General features: G+C 47.6%; 1 protein-coding gene across 5 annotated transcripts in view; it reads left to right on the plus strand.

Annotated features, from left to right (window-relative positions):
- The window catches only part of PPP2R2D (protein phosphatase 2 regulatory subunit Bdelta), a 55,765-nt gene extending 41,789 nt beyond the window's left edge, over positions 1-13,976 (plus strand). For 3 of the 5 annotated variants that reach the window (XM_024253367.3, XM_054523075.2, XM_063727824.1), the window contains 4 exons: positions 2,999-3,176; positions 4,331-4,495; positions 6,834-7,095; positions 13,109-13,976. In XM_024253367.3, coding sequence (XP_024109135.1) covers positions 2,999-3,176; positions 4,331-4,495; positions 6,834-7,095; positions 13,109-13,388 — 885 coding nt within the window. In that variant the 3' untranslated portion in view covers positions 13,389-13,976. Of the gene's footprint in view, positions 1-2,998; positions 3,177-4,330; positions 4,496-6,833; positions 7,096-8,417; positions 12,037-13,108 lie in introns of those variants that run through there. The other 2 variants (XM_054523073.2, XM_054523074.2) reach the window with 2 other exon arrangements.
- The last annotated feature ends 2,505 nt before the right edge of the window (positions 13,977-16,481 follow it).

Raw genomic sequence — 16,481 nt, forward strand, 5'->3', positions numbered from 1 at the left:
CTGGGAGGTTGAAGTTCAGATGAAATTCAGAACACTTCACAGGTGAAAATAGCGCAGGTTGCAGATCGAAAGATGAGCTGTGGGCCACCAAGGTACATTCAGGATGCTTCTCGTGGAATTTCTTTGGGGTTGGTTTAGGCAGATGCTGATGGTTCAGAACTCTTCACCTGTCTATCCATGAGCATCATTACTTTTTTAATTGTTAAATTATTTGCTCCATTGTTGGTACCCCCTTACCCCGCCCATCATGCAGTATGAAATGATCATATTTCATCAATTCTGATGCCTAAATTTTTTCATATTTTAACATTTATGAAACCGGGTAAAACTTAAAACCTCAATGTCTTACAATTGGCCTGGTGCTATGCACCACTGATGTTGTCTTAAATTAGATGGAACATGGTGAAGGGTGTCCGGCAAACTGCGCTCAAGCCCAGTTGTGTCTTGGTGAGAAACCAGCACCTGTGCAGAGGTGTGTCCCCTGGAAGGAAACTCTGCCTGGTCCCAAGGGAGTGCCGTTACTAGATTTGAAAACCGTTGGTTGGTTGGGTGGTTGGTTAGTTAATTGGTTGGGTGGTTTGGTTGCGGTGGGTGGGTGTTTGAGTTGGGTGGTTTGGTTGGTTTTTAATGAGATTTCAGCCCCTGTTACACTATTGTTTATCAAGTGAAGACTGAGTGAGTGAGCCCATTCCACATTAGTCTTTGAGAGTGCTACAGAAGACACTGTACCACAGAAGCCTTTCCCTAACACACATGCCCCTGGGAGTGATGCTGGGTCTGTTCTGATGCCATTTCTCCAGCTTTGCCGTGTGGAGTGGCTCCACCTGGGGTCGTGCATTCCTCAGGAGGAGTGTCCTCAGACTTCTCACGTCGATGTTATCACCATATTTCCTATGAGTTCATCAAAGCGAGAAAGGCTGTGGCATTTGCTGAAAATCTAGTTTATAGGGTCCTAATTTGAACCAAGATGTTTTGATCCAAAATGTTGGTGATGTCTGATACACAGTGCCCTGCTGCCTTTGCACCCCTGAATTAGTGTAAATCACTTTTAGTGACAGTAACACGAGTTGTGCAGTTCCATCATCATGAAACTGCTGATCCTAAAGTAGAAGTGTGATGGGACCCCCGAGGGTGGGCGCTTGACCCCCTCCAGCCTTGTCCATCTCTTCTGCAGCCAACACCACCTCCCACCCAGTTACCTGTGCGTACCCCACCCTTAGAAACCCCTGTTCCTCCTGATCAGACCCTGCCACAACCCATCAGCTCACGTGCTCATTTTGGGAAAACGGTAGGCCTTTACTAGGCCCAGTCTTGGTTTTATTCAAGGCTGCTTTTGTAGGTTTAGCCTAAATAAAATGGGTATAATTGGTGGCCCTACTGAAGGCGTGTGAGAAGTGTAGTTATTTCATTAGTTGGTGCATGGGGAAGAGACCACAGACAGGTAATTCTGTACATTGACTTAGGTCAGTATTTGAGATCTTACCTCTCCAGCAGTTCAGAGTGGGCTATTTGTGTATCTGAGCCTAACTGGGTAAGAGTCAGAAATGTTGCTATTTTTAAATTTTTGCTCTTAAATTATTTTAGTGCCAGAAAAGGGATATAATTAAAAGAAGAAATGTTGGCCATGTATGGTGGCTCATACCTGTAATCCCAGCACTTTGGGAGACTGAGATGGGAGGATCACTTGAGCCCAGGAGTTCAAGACCAGCCAGGGCAACATAGCCAGACCCCATCTCTAAAAATGAAAACAAATTATTTTATATGCAAATTAAAATTTTTTCAATAAAAGAAGGAATCTTTGTAAGTGTTGCAGCTATCATGTGTTTTGATTAATGGGAAATTTGTTAGAGGATTGGGGCAGGTATGTGTTTTTAAGCCTGAACTTGGTAGAACTGACTCTTCTTGCTTTAGAGAATCCAAGGGTGTGGTCAGCACTAACTGGGTTAAAATGAGGGAAGCCTCACTACACACACTTTTCCAAGTTCATTTTTTACAGAATTCGGCCAGACAAGACTCAGTGGAGAGATTTTTTTCCCCCTAAGCTTTCAAGGCTCTCCCTTTTGGTTTCTAATTACAAGAATAATAAAAAATATTATCATTAGTTTTTTGTTTTGATTTTAAAGCTTATGTTTTTCTTCCAGCTGGATGTTAGTGAGATACAGGCCTCCTTCCTTTTTTCATGTGTGATGCTGTTCCTCACGCCTGAGCTCTCACCTCTGACCATAGGCGGCCTCCAGCCAGCGCCCTCTCCTCTCTGTCCTTTCCATTTCTGTACAAATTGGGCTTCCCTAGGAAGCCTCCCTGACCACAGAACTCAACACAGAAATGGGTGCGGGAGGTACCCTTTACTTGTGTTTTAACTTCAAATGAAGTGTAATGTATAACACATACCTCCAGATAAGACATCTGCCCTGTAAGTGACCAGCTCCATGAATGTTTGTAGACTGGACATGCCCATGTAGCCAGCCCCAGACCAAGAAATGGAACATCCTCAGCTCCCCAGCACCCTGCTGTGCACCCTGCCAGTCCCTGGAGCCGGTGGAGGCTTGCAGGGTTTGCATCGAGAAGCATAGTCCTAGTGCAGTGAGAGGAGGTGTGTGCATCTAGCTGCAAGGAGAGGACAAAGGGAGGGGCGCAGCTGAGCCACCCAGGAGGACTTTGCTGTCCAGCACCTCAGTGTGGCCACTGGAGGACACACGGGAGAGGGAGCGCAGGCCTCGGTGCCTGGGCAGTTTGTTACCGTGCCAGTTGATCTTCTCTTCAGCAGGAACATGTCAACCTCGGTAATCGAAGCAAGGAGAAGACTTGGAATAGACAGTATTCCATTTTGTAGCGTATTTTCATAACTCTGCTAATTGGTTATTTGGGGGTATTGCCTGTACAGAATTATTACTTAGCTGTGAATATAAACTTGTCCTCTTTCGTTATCTACTATAAGTGTTCTAATTATATGCTGCTGTGATCTTTGTTTTGAATTCCTATTTCCTTCCATTTTTAGGTCCCAATATTGAAGCCCATGGATCTTATGGTAGAAGCGAGTCCACGGCGAATTTTTGCAAATGCTCACACATATCATATAAATTCCATTTCAGTAAATAGTGATCATGAAACATATCTTTCTGCAGATGACCTGAGAATTAATTTATGGCACTTAGAAATCACAGATAGAAGCTTTAGTATCCTTCCTCAGAGGGACACTGGCGTCTTCCCGAGGATGCTCTTTAGATAGTAATTTCTCTTGTCCCTTTATAGACCTGTATCTCAGAGTCTAGTCTTGTAAATACCATCACTGCAGAGCAGCCTGTGATATAAGTTCTCTGTGATTTGAAATGTTTGTCCCTAAAAATACAAATTTCTTTCTACCTTTGGGAAAAAGTTATCTGTATAATGGGAATTACCTGAAGTCCACTGCCTGCCTGGTTTAATCAGAGGCAGTTTTAAATAGGCTGCATTTGAAAAACCAACATTATGTGTTCTTTTTTTTTTCTAAATTTGCTAATGAATAATAGAAAATACTGGCTTAGGTTAGAGCGGTGTTTAATCACCCATCTGAGCAGCAGCTTCCAGCTAGAACCTGTGTTCTTCCGTGGCTGTGCACGGTCTGGGTGGCCCCAGTCCTCCTCACATGGATCCCTTTCCAGCCAGCAGCCGGGAGCATGGGGCTTGCTTCGTCTGCAGCCTCTCCAGGGTCCCTGCCATCCTCCCTCTGCTGTCCAGCGGCTTGAGCTGGGGTTCCATGTCATATGTTGGTTTTCTTAGTTGTTTCAGCTTGAAGGGTGAAACTGGGCCTGCTAGTCTGAATTGGCCCACAGCTGAATTCTGCCCTTTCTTATTTTTTTCAGTTGAAGGATTTCTGTATAGGGCAGCCTGCTATGTTGGATCTGTTCTAACTACACAGAATAAGCTCTTCATGTCAGGAAGAGCAGCATCTTTTGGAATTCGGCGGCATTCTTGCATTGTAGTTTTGTATGGGAGTATGGGATTTTGCACAAATGGTGCTAGCTTGGTTTTCCTATTTATATGATTAAGTATGTACTGTCTTGCTGTTAAGGGCTTTCTGTATAACATTAATAATAGTAGCAAGATGAAAGCGGTGTTCGCTTGTCTGGGTCTCCCCGTGGGCCGGGGCGTTGCTGTAGTCTGAGTGTGCTTATCCCAATCCCGTTACCAGGCGCTCCTTTAGAATTCGGGATGTATAACCCGCCTTCTTAATAGCTAATCCCTTAAACCTCACTGAATGGATTATTTGGCATCCTATTTTGCGTGACTGAATGTAGACTAATGAAAAACCAGCTGAGCTGAGCACTGTGCCTTAACCACACACTCCCAGACATCGTGGACATCAAGCCTGCTAACATGGAGGAGCTGACCGAAGTGATCACCGCAGCCGAATTCCACCCGCACCAGTGCAACGTGTTCGTCTACAGCAGTAGCAAAGGGACCATCCGACTGTGTGACATGCGCTCCTCGGCCCTGTGCGACAGACACTCCAAGTGTAAGTGCCTGCGTCTTGTTTTTGAGACAGAGTCTGCCTCTGTCACCCAGGCTGCAGTGCAGTGACAAAATCTCGGCTCACTGCAAGCTCCCGCCTCCCGGGTTCAAGCAAGTCTTCTGCCTCGGCCTCCCGAGTAGCTGGGACTACAGGCACATGCCACCATGCCCAGCTAATTTTTCTATTTTTAGTACAGACAGGGTATCACCATGTTGACCAGACTGGTCTGACCTCAGGTGATCCCCCTTCCTTGGCCTCCCAAAGCGCTGGGATTACAGGTGTGAGTCTCCGCGCCCGGTCATGCCTGGCGTCTTTTAAAGCATCTCATTTAGAGCCACTTGTTCTTCAGACACTCCAAAGACTTAGAGGGTTCTTCCTGTTCCCCAAGTGCCGTTGCGCGCCTGGGGAGCCCTCCTTCGCTGGGGCCGTCCGAGCGTGGCTATGTCAGAGGCTGCTGCTAATAAGTGGAACTCGAGGTCATGCTTCCCACAGGCTTATGGCTGTAGGGTGAGTGTGCTTTTGGCACCACCAAGAAGCGGGGTCACTTCTGCCCAGAGCCTGGGTGTCTTCCTCAGAGGCTGCCAGCACTGGGTCCCGCCAAGAGCCACCCGTTGCCTCTGCCTCTATGTGTGAGACCTGGGCTGAGGCCGCCAGCACACAGGAGGCCATTCCCAGCTGTTGGAATGAGCTCCTGTTCATGTTGAGCTTGGCTGGATTGGAAGCCTCTTCCCTGAGCTGAAAGTCTAGCATTTTAATCCAGTGAGCTTTCAAGTTCCTTTTAGGTGAGGGAAGTTCTGGTTTTGTTTTTATTTTTAGCCATAAAGAATGGGCTCGACTTTATAGAGCACTGTAGTCAGCGTGTCCCAGTGTCCTGAAACATTGCTGACCCTTCCTCCAGTGCCAGCAGGCAGACACATGTCCAGTGACTTCCTCTGATGGGGAAGCCGCCAGTCAATCCCACCAGACTGAGTCACTGCTCATGTGCAGCGGCGCCCCCAGTGCCTCAGTAGAATGTGCCCACGGACCGTGTTCAGCAGCCTTTTTGCCGGTTCTCTTTCCAGAGGTTGAGGTGTGTTTTTAAGAATTCCGTATTTCTACTAGAATTCCTGCGATGAGGATAAGTGTTTCATAGCATTTGGCCTGTATCTTAAGCGTAACATTCTTGAGTAAATAATTTCAGATTCCAGTTCTATTTGTCATCAGAGTGATTTATTTGAGTAAATGCTTGGTGTCGGCACAGCTGGCTTCAAGTTAATTTCAGATGCTAAGCCAACAAACACAGGCTCCTACATAAGAAAAAAGAAAAAACCTAAAGCAGCTTAAGGTCAAGGAAGCACAAGCCAGATGCAGTGGTGCGCACCTGTGGTCCCAGCTACCCTGGAGGTTGAGGCGGGAGGATCACTTGAGCTCGGGAGTTTGAGACCAGCCTGGGCAGCATAGCAAGACCTTGTCTCTTAAAAAAAAAAAAAAAAAAAAAAAAAAGCACATCTCTCCTGGCCTGAAGTTTACAAAACCTTAAGGCATGACCGTATGCTAGGGCAGTCAGTGGCCCAGTAGTGCTGCAGGCACCTCCCTCTGCCACAGGTGCAGGTGGAGGAAACTCTGTCAAGTTACTGCAGAGAAAGCAAGGTCTGCTGAGGAAGCACCCAGATCTTTCTGAAAATAGGAATCCAGTTTTGTCACAGTAGAACTTGAGTATTCAGTATTGGAGACAAACCTTTGCTGTCTGGCTTTGACCGGCAGGACCATCTTGGTGGTTAAAATCAGGACCACAGCATTGCCAGTCAAGGTGGTCACTCCTGCAGACCCACAAGCTGTCAACCCTCCGAAGAGCAGGCAGTTTCTTAGAGGCACAGACTGCTGTGTCTGCATGACCATATAATGCTGTGTGTGTCTTCCTGTGATGTGTATGCAATAGGATTTCACGTGCTCGGGCCTGGTGCCATGAGGACGTGAAGATACTCCTACAGGAATGCGGTGGTGGTGAACCTGGGTGCACATCAGGATGCCCCGAGGAGCTCCCACAGATGGCAGCGCCCAGGACCTTGCCTGGAGATTCTCATTCAGGGTCCGGGTGAGACTTGGGTGTCTACGCTTCTCATGCCCGTGCCTGATGCCCGTCCCTTGTCCATAGCTGGTGCTAGAATGTCTTATCCAAAGCTTGCCCACGGAAGTCACAGAAGATCAGAAAACCTAGAGAATCAGAAAGATCAGAAGACCTAGTGTTGAGGCCAAGCCCTTCCAGAGCCTCTGTGAAGGGGCCACGTCCTACTTGAACTTGAAAATGATTTGTTGTCTGATTTTTAAACAGAAGCTGAAAACATTTTATTTTGTTTTTCAGTTTTTGAAGAGCCTGAAGATCCCAGCAGTAGGTCCTTCTTCTCAGAAATAATTTCATCCATATCCGATGTAAAATTCAGTCATAGTGGGCGGTACATGATGACCAGAGACTACCTGTCGGTGAAGGTGTGGGACCTCAATATGGAGAGCAGGCCGGTGGAGACCCACCAGGTCCACGAGTACCTGCGCAGCAAGCTCTGCTCTCTCTATGAGAATGACTGCATCTTTGACAAGTTTGAGTGTTGCTGGAACGGTTCGGATAGGTAAGGCCTGCACGGAGATGAGCCGTCGCCCCAAGCTTGCTGGTTCCCTGAGTGCACGGTCAGTGAGGGAGGCGAGCTGCCCTCCAGCGTCAGAGGAGGACCCTCGCTCCTAGGGTGTTGTTTTCCAGACCTTTTGATTGATGGATGGTAGTATCAAGGTAGAGAAAATCGTGGCTCTGAGCGAGTTTCTCACCTAGCTTGTCATTCCGTCTGTGTTTAGACAAGAAGTGTAGCACTAGGTACAGGCCGGCTGTGCGCTAAATGCTTCATGAATGGTAGTTCATTACTTTTTATTATGCTGAAGATGAGTGAAAAGGAAGGAAGTGGGAAGTGATTCACCTCACTAGAATGACCGCGTTACAGTCTGCCTTTCCTTCTGGAGAGAAGTAGATGAAACCACCCCAGAGCCACTGCCTGTCATGCCCAGACACAGCATGGTCATGGCTGGTCTGAAACACCGATGTAATTTATAATGTGGTGGTTCTAGTACCTTGATAATTTATTTTGTATAAATTCTTTAAAGATACTATGATTAGTGTGGTTGAGAGATATGTTTTTTTATTATGCAAAAAGTTACGTTTCAGATGATGGAAGATGATCTTGTACCATTTTTATATAGAATTTTTGTTCAGAATTCAAGAGAACAGAGGAGTCTGCTATTGGCAATAAGTGATTGACTGGATATTCTGCAAAACCCTCTGGCATAAACACCTAGAAATGCTGGATATGATACAGCAGGTGTCTCTTCAGGTGCATAGTTGAGCTCACAGATAAGCAAGGGAAGTCTCACAACGGCCAGAAACTAAGAGGGAGCTGAAATCAGAATGGCAGCCTCTGAAGGCGTCTATTCCGAGAGCAGCCTCAAAGCCCCAGCTGGCCTCAGGGGCATCAGCCCATAGCAGGAACCACTGTCCCTGTGAACATCAGGGACAGGTGCAAAGCTGAAGCCTTGTCCCACACGAGGTGACTTGCTCACGGTGGCTTTTCCTGTACGTGCTTGGTAATTTTCAAGAGCTGAAGCCTTGGCCCACACGAGGTGTGGTGTTGGAACAGGGACCCCTGAAGATGGTGTCTCCCTCCACTGGCAGATGGGGTCCAAAGGGCAGTTTGTCTGTCTGAGGCCTTGCATGGGGGTGGCCAGCACTGCCCTGAGAAGTGGAAGCAAAACCTCCCCTCACAAGGGTTTGCAGTTTGGGTTTGTGCCAGCTGCATCATGATCTGTAAAAATCTCACGCTGTGGAGCTCCTGCCTCCAGGAGGGCTCTGTGCGGGCATCGGGAGGGTCTGGTGTGTTTCCAGCTCTGGCTTCTACTCTGTTTGCAGACTGACCTGCCAGCCTGTAGCATCTCACGGATGGCGACTGAAGACATGAGGTTCCCGGGTCCTCGTGGCACAGCTGGCAGCATGAGCCTCTCGTTGGCCTGGGTTCCCCACGGGTGGACACTTGAGGCCGTGGCTGATGCACACTGAGCTTGGAGAACCCCACTGCTTTCACAGTGGGCAGTAAACACACCTGCACTTTGACCAGCAGAGACATGACCTCATTCCTCAAGGCCAGTTGCTGGAAGCACAGCCCTGAGAAGTAGCCCAGGTGGAGAGAATGGCGTTGGCAAACTCTGTGAGAACACGTGTGCTGGGTGGCTGCTGCCAACACACCCAGGTCTCTCTGGATTTCCTCATGTTAAAATCATCTAAACATGAGCTCACAGGTGAAAATTACCAAGCACATACAGGAAAAGCCGCCGTGAGCAAGTCAGCAGAACCACGGCAGAACTGAACCTCCAAGAAGGCAGCTGTTGAGATCCTAAGTTAAAGAAGATAAACTAAGAATGCTTGAGATATTCACAGACTAGAGGAAGGAAACAGCCTGAACCAGGAACCACGGGACCACTAAACATGACCTGGAGACTGGAAAGGAATCAGAGAACATCTAGAAATGACAAGTATGATAGATGAAACTGTGTGGGTTTAGTGGTAGGTCCATTTTGGCTAAACAGATCTTGTATTAGTGGACGGAAAGGAAAACCAGAAGAAATGCGGGCTAAAGAGCCAAACAGAAAACAAGAGGCACTAGGAACCGTGGAGGTCAGGGTGAGGCACAGCACACGTTTAAACGAAGTGTGGGGCTGTGAGGCTTAAAGTGACAGTGGCCAGCAATTTTCTCAAACTTATGAAAGCCTGAATACACAGGATCGGGAGCACAGAAATGCTCATCCATCTCATAATGAAATTGCAGGACACCAAACGCAAAGAGAATATCTTAAATGCACCCAAGGAAAAAACACAAATTACCTCCAAGAGCGGACACCGAGACTGAGACTCGGCTTTGTTACAGCCACAGTGGGAGCCAGAGGCCGTGTGACAGATGCAGCAAGTGTGACTCCTGACTCTCCACCGCCAGCTTAGAATCAAGCCTGGAAATAGATGCTTGTTCAAGAATCTGCTTGTGATAAAGGCATTTGCAAATGGGAAACAATGTATCACAACAGGAAACTCAGTAGAGAGAGCTGTAAAGGGAGCGTGGCCCTGCAGAAAGGGGCTGAGACAGATGGGCAGGAGAACACAGCCCACAGGGAAGAGCAGTGCGAACTCTGAAGCTCTGCCAGCTGGGCGGCCTTAGTTATCTGTGTTGGGGGGAGAAAAATTAGAGCCCTCACCAGCCCCACACAATAAATAAATAAGCTCTGAGTGTTTTTAAGCCTAAGACATCTTTGTGAGCTCTGGAGACAAGGGCTTCTTTAAGAAGGCCCCAAAAGCCCAAGGAAAACATTAAGAAATTCAACTACATTAAATTTTAAACTTCTTTATATTGAAATTAAAAGTGAAAACAAAATCCACAAAAGGATAACGAACAGAGATTAAGTATCCAGAATAGGTACAGAATTCGGAGTCAACAAGAAGGTGGCAAACAACTCAGAAAAGAGCAAAAACCATGAATGGGGTTTCGCAGAAATGGAAAAATAGAAATGCTCATCCTTCTTAGAGATCAGCAAGTAAAGCCAGAGGGATGTTCTTTCATGCCCATCAGAATGATGATGGTGTGGGGGAGAGGGTGGAGACCAGTGGTCTCGCCCAGTGTCCTTCTTGTGACCTCGTTGGTGACATTCAGTCCGGTTGGGAGCTTCTTGCATGTACAGACAAGAAAACGTGTTCAGATACCTGAAATAGCAAACAACTGGAGACAGCCCCCACAGGTGCATCATTAGAGGAATGGACAGGTAAGTTGTTCTCTATGATAACATATACTGAAAAGCAGTGAGAATCAATTATTAGAACTACATGGATCACCTAGGTGGATCTCACAAAGATAATCCACAAAGAAAATTCAGGAGGAATGCGTACAGTGCAATGACATACAACATATTTAAGACATACAAGACAGTTTTGTTTTAAGAATCTGTAACTATTGGTCGGGCGCAGTGGCTTACGCCTGTAATCCCAGCACTTTGGGAGGCTGAGGAGGGCGGATCATGAGGTCAGGAGTTCGAGGCCAGCCTGACCAACATGGTGAAACCCCATCTCTACTAGAAATACAAAAATTAGCCGGACATGGTGGTGCATGCCTTTAATCCCACCACTCAGGAGGCTGAGGCAGGAGAATCGCTTGAACCTTGGAGGCGGAGGTTGCAGTAAGCTGAGATCGTTCCCACTGCACTCCAGCCTGGGCAACAGAGTGAGGCTCTGTCTCAAAAAAAAAAAAAAAAGATGTGTAACTATTCAAAATATAAATGTGTGTGGGGATGACACATATGTACTCTAGCAAGTGAGGACCCCAACTGGGGATGGGATAGGAGATCATCTTTCTTTCCAGAGTGGCAACACAGTGTGGGGGGGTCCCTGTCTTAGCAGTGACTTGCTGGTGTGCGGAGGGGTTCACTGTCTTAGCAGTGACTTGCGGGTATGTGGGGGGTTCACTGTCTTAGTGACTTACGGTTATGAGTGGGGGGTTCACTGTTAGCAGTGACTTGCGGGTGTGCGGGGGTTCACTGTCGTAGTGACTTGTGGGTGTGAGGGGGGTTCACTATCTTAGTGACTTGTGGGTGTGCAGGGGGTTCACTGTCTTAGCAGTGACTTGCGGGTATGTGGGGGGTTCACCGTCTTAGTGACTTGCGGGTGTGAGGGGGATTCACTGTCTTAGCAGTGACTTGCGGGTACATAGATAGTCACTGTATTTTTTATTCCTCTTGATATATTTCAAATATTGCAAAATACCCTTAGATTACATATCCCCAAGAACATCTAAAAGCATTCCCAGTAACATTTGCTTAGTCCATTCACTCTCACAAACACGCCCATCTTCCTACTTGGAAACTTCTGTTGAGGGATGCGATGAAGGGGAGTGAGGCGTTTCAGTGCTGCCTCAGCCCAATCCTGATTCTCCATGTGGCAGCGCCGCCTTGTGTTCTAGGTCACCCCACAAAACCAGTTATGCACTTATGCCTGTGTCTGTGTCTGTGCTGTTCCCTTTCTGGGCCAGCACCGGGCTGCTGGGCAGCGCCCTTGTTTGCAGTGTGGAAACGCCCACTCTGGGGCTGGCACTGTCTGTCGAGAATTTAAAAGTGATCATAAATCTGTATAAAAGCTGATGTGCTTTTCATTATTACCATGCACCAGGAATTCCAGTCAGTGTCGGCCATACATCTTCTGTCGTCTGTGTTCTGAATAATGGTTGCTGTTGAGTTTTAATAACATAAATGTAAGCTTCAGATTCACACATTCTTATTACTTACCCTTTCGTAAACATTGTGTTCTGTGTGGAAACTAATTTGGGGAACTCCCAGTCAGTGGCCCTCGCATGCCAACTTGGCTGCGTACCCCGGTTCCAAGACCAAGTGCACAGCGTTGCTGGAGGGCGCTGGGCACACCTTGTGTCTCCCATCTCTGCGGCGCCGTGGACTCCTGGATGGAAGCAGGAGATGGGAAGTAAACGTGCATCGCTGAATGCAGTGTCTCTTCTCTGAGTTTGTCTTTTTTTCCCCCTGCTTTGAAGTTGTAGACAAGGTCAGTCAGACACTAGATATTTGCCAGCAGCCAGGATCAGTGCTGGCCATGGAAGGGAAACAGCCCACTTCTTTCTCGTGGCACCTTGAAGACGCGCCGGCGTGAGAGGCCTCTCACCACACATGACCGTAGGGGCAGGATGTGAGGGTGCAGGTCAGTGTCAAAATAGGAAGAGGAGGCGAGCTTTGAGGACTGCTGGAGAAACCAGAAGGGCATTGTTTGAACACATCTTTCATCAGAAACTGGACTCATAAAGCCATGGGTCAAATCATGGCAGCGTTTGCATCATTCAGCCATTTTTCTGTCATTTTGTAGAAAAAGTAAGATTGCAGAGGTTTTTTCCAATATTATAAAGTTATATCATGAGGATGTGTGCGTTAGTAGAATTTTTCGACAGCAGAGACATTTGAAAGCCATTACAGTTGATCTTGAAGAAACAAAAGCATGGACGGTATTGTATTTTCTGGAATGTGTGTGAAATGCAGTTGTTCTAAAATTCTGCTACACTTTGCCCAGTGGATTTTTACTGTTTCTATCTGTTGCTTCATTTGAAAGGAACTTTTTGAAATTAATAGAAAAGCAGTTTAACTCTGAAGAAACGTTGACAGGTATGACTAGTAACTGTTGAACATGATAAGGATTACGTTCAGGTCATTATGAATTATTGACAAATTGCAGAACTTAAGGCTTAAAAATAAACTGTACTGTTATTTATGGGTGAGAGAAATAGGTGGGGTTGTTTCAGAAAATATACTAATGTCGTTAAAAGTATGACTCCATTGTTTTGTTTCTCCTGTGACATTTATTCTTACTGACATGATTACATATAAAGTTCAGTAAGCATCTTCACTGCATTTCTCTTCTGCCCATTGTGATTGTTCATTCCTGATTTCTGAAAGTAACTGGGTTGTGGGGGAGGGTGGTGTGCGCTGTGCACCCGAGGGGTGGGGTCTGAGTCCTTGCTGCCGCTCCCCCCACTTAGGAGTGCTGCTGTCTGCTCTTGTTTTGAACAGCGCCATCATGACTGGGTCCTACAACAACTTCTTCAGAATGTTTGATAGAGACACGCGGAGGGATGTGACCCTGGAGGCCTCGAGAGAGAGCAGCAAACCGCGCGCCAGCCTCAAACCCCGGAAGGTGTGTACAGGGGGTAAGCGGAAGAAAGACGAGATCAGTGTGGACAGTCTGGACTTCAACAAGAAGATCCTGCACACGGCCTGGCACCCCGCGGACAATGTCATTGCCGTGGCTGCCACCAATAACTTGTACATATTCCAGGACAAAATCAACTAGAGATGCGAACGTGAGGACCAAGTCTTGTCTTGCATAGTTAAGCCAGTCATTTTTCTGTCAGAGAAAAGGCATCATTGTCCGCTCCATTAAGAACAGTGACGCACCTGCTACTTCCCTTCACAGACCCAGGAGAAAGCCGCCTCCGCTGGAGGCCCGGTGTGGTTCCGCCCTCGGCGAGGCGCGAGACAGGCGCTGCTGCTCACGTGGAGATGCTCTTGAAGCAGAGTTGACGGACACTGCTCCCAAAAGGCCATTACTCAGAATAAATGTATTTATTTCAGTCCGAGCCTTCCTTTCCAATTTATAGACCAAAAAATTAACATCCAAGAGAAAAGTTATTGTCAGATATCGTTCTTTCTCCAACTTTGCCTCTTTCTCTGCCATCGCACTTGGGCCTTCACTGCAGCGTGGCGTGGCCGCCGTCCGTGTCCTCTCGGCCTTCCTCCGAGTCCAGGTGGACTCCGTGGATGTGTGGATGTGGCCCGAGCAGGCTCAGGCGGCCCCACTCACCCACAGCATCCGCCGCCACCCCTTCGGGTGTGAGCACTCAATAAAAACAACACACTATAAAGTGTTTTTAAATCCAAACATAAGTATTGTCTTTTTATTTAATTTTATTGCATAGAACGAAGTTATGCAGGGTTCTTCTTTGGAACTAACTGTTTGAGAAATGTGTGTCCTTTGGCAGCATGGGGCTATGTGTGCAGCATTTCTGTCCCCAAGCTGCTGCCCGCTGTGTTTCTGTAGAAGTAACCCATCAGATACACCAGGTAAGGTCTGGGAAAAGCCAGAACCGAGGCCACCTCTGAGAAAGAAAATTGCAAGGAAGAACCAAAATTGCTGCCATCCAGTAAGCCTGGTTTAAAGTAGCCTCAAATTCACTACAGTTGAAGAAATATGTGCTTTCTTTCTAAGGCTTTTGAAAAAGCACTTTGGGGGAAGTATACTTTTTAAATATTGCTAAAATTACATGCATGCTAAATTTCATCCTGCATTTCAAGCCAGCAAAATTAAGCAATTTTAATTACATGATGCCACCAGTACCTTGGTTTATTTTCAAAGTAGGATCTTTGATACCAGAAACCAAGATTTTCCAAGACAAATAATACAGAGCCGTACCAATGCCGAGTGACCAGAGCTTGCTTCTGTGAGATTTAACACACGCCCACTACATGTCCCCCAGGGGAGTGGGGAGTCGGGCTCCTGTGCCCCTGTAGAGATGAAGGTGTGTGCTGATTCCTTGTGCCCCTGTGGAGATGGAGGTGTGTGCTGATCCCCCGTCCGCCTGTGGAGATGAAGGTGTGTGCTGATTCCCCATCCCCCTGTGGAGATGGAGGCGTGTGCTGATCCCCCGTCCTCCTGTGGAGATGAAGGTGTGTGCTGATTCCTCGTGCCCCTGTGGAGATGAAGGTGTGTGCTGATCCCCCATCCCCCTGTGGAGATGGAGGTGTGTGCTGATCCCCCGTCCCCCTGTGGAGATGAAGGCGTGTGCTGATCCCCCATCCCCCTGTGGAGATGAAGGCGTGTGCTGATCCCCCATCCCCCTGTGGAGATGAAGGCGTGTGCTGATCCCCCGTCCTCCTGTGGAGATGAAGGCGTGTGCTGATCCCCCATCCCCCTGTGGAGATGAAGGTGTGTGCTGATCCCCCATCCCCCTGTGGAGATGGAGGTGTGTGCTGATCCCCCGTCCCCCTGTGGAGATGAAGGCGTGTGCTGATCCCCCATCCCCCTGTGGAGATGAAGGCGTGTGCTGATCCCCCATCCCCCTGTGGAGATGAAGGTGTGTGCTGATTCCTCGTGCCCCTGTGGAGATGAAGGCGTGTGCTGATTCCTCGTGCCCCTGTGGAGATGGAGGCGTGTGCTGATCCCTCGTGCCCCTGTGGAGATGAAGGCGTGTGCTGATCCCCCATCCCCCTGTGGGGATGAAGGTGTGTGCTGATCCCCCAACCCCTGTGCAGATGAAGGCGTGTGCTGATCCCCCATCCCCCTGTGGAGATGAAAGTGTGTGCTGATTACGAATCCACATGCGCAAGAACAGGATGTCCGTCATTACCCTGAATCAATGCTGATACAGTGCCACTTGAGTTCACATTAAGTTAGAAATTGAGAATCTAAAAGTACCTTTATTTTGACTAAAAAATAATTTATATACTGTATATTGATTGTGATACAATTTACAAAGTCTGAGGTGTGGAACAGAGTTATTTAAGCATTAGTCAACCCTGGTCCTTAAGACAGTTCTAGTAAAATGGGATTGTATATATTTGTTCAACTATTTTGACCAAAAAGTTCAATAAATTTTAAATGTTTAACTGGATTTTCACTGTGTATTTGGACACCTTTTTCCATCTTTCCTCTAGAATGTATTTCCCACTAAATAGCCCACCACCTCCACCTCCAGGGCAGAGCAGAAGGTGCAGCCCAGGCGGGTCCCGTGTGTAGAGGCTCCACGTGGCACTACTGCTCCCGTGGGACTGCCACTGCCTTGAGGTCGGCGGCGCACGTTCCCTGGAGGTGTCCTCACCTGGCTCTGGGGCACCTGCGGGGGAAGCCACCTGGCCAGAAGGCCTGTCCGTTTCCGTGGGTTCTCCCCAGTGCAGTCTTGATGTTCTGAGAGGCGCTGGCGATTGCAGGCACCTATGTCTGCAAAAAGCAGGATCCATTCACTTCAGAGAAAGAAGTGCCCTCAACGGGCGTGGAGAAGAAGTGTCCCCTCAACGGGCGTGGAGAAGTGCCCTCAACGGGCGTGGAGGAAGCTTCTCCTGGGTTCTTTTCCCTTTTATACTTTGGATTCCATTCAAGCCTTTTTCTATCCCAGTGAGGTAAGAATCCTGTTTTTTTCAGACTTATATTTATTATATATATTCAAGCTTATGAATATCTGTCATTTCTCGTTTTAAAACTCCTCTTTCCTGCTCTTAAAGTAGAACAGTGTCATCAGCTTGTGAAGGTTAATGCTGAGCACAGTTTTCATTGATGAGGATTCTGTGCCCGTGATTCACGTGGAGGTTTGCTGCTCTCTGGGCTGATGACCCGGATTCCAGAACACACTTTCTTCATATGTGGATTTAACATGCCTTTTTTAAAGAAGAA

Source organism: Pongo abelii, chromosome 8 (assembly GCF_028885655.2).
Source record: "Pongo abelii isolate AG06213 chromosome 8, NHGRI_mPonAbe1-v2.0_pri, whole genome shotgun sequence".
Taxonomy (NCBI): domain Eukaryota; kingdom Metazoa; phylum Chordata; class Mammalia; order Primates; family Hominidae; genus Pongo; species Pongo abelii.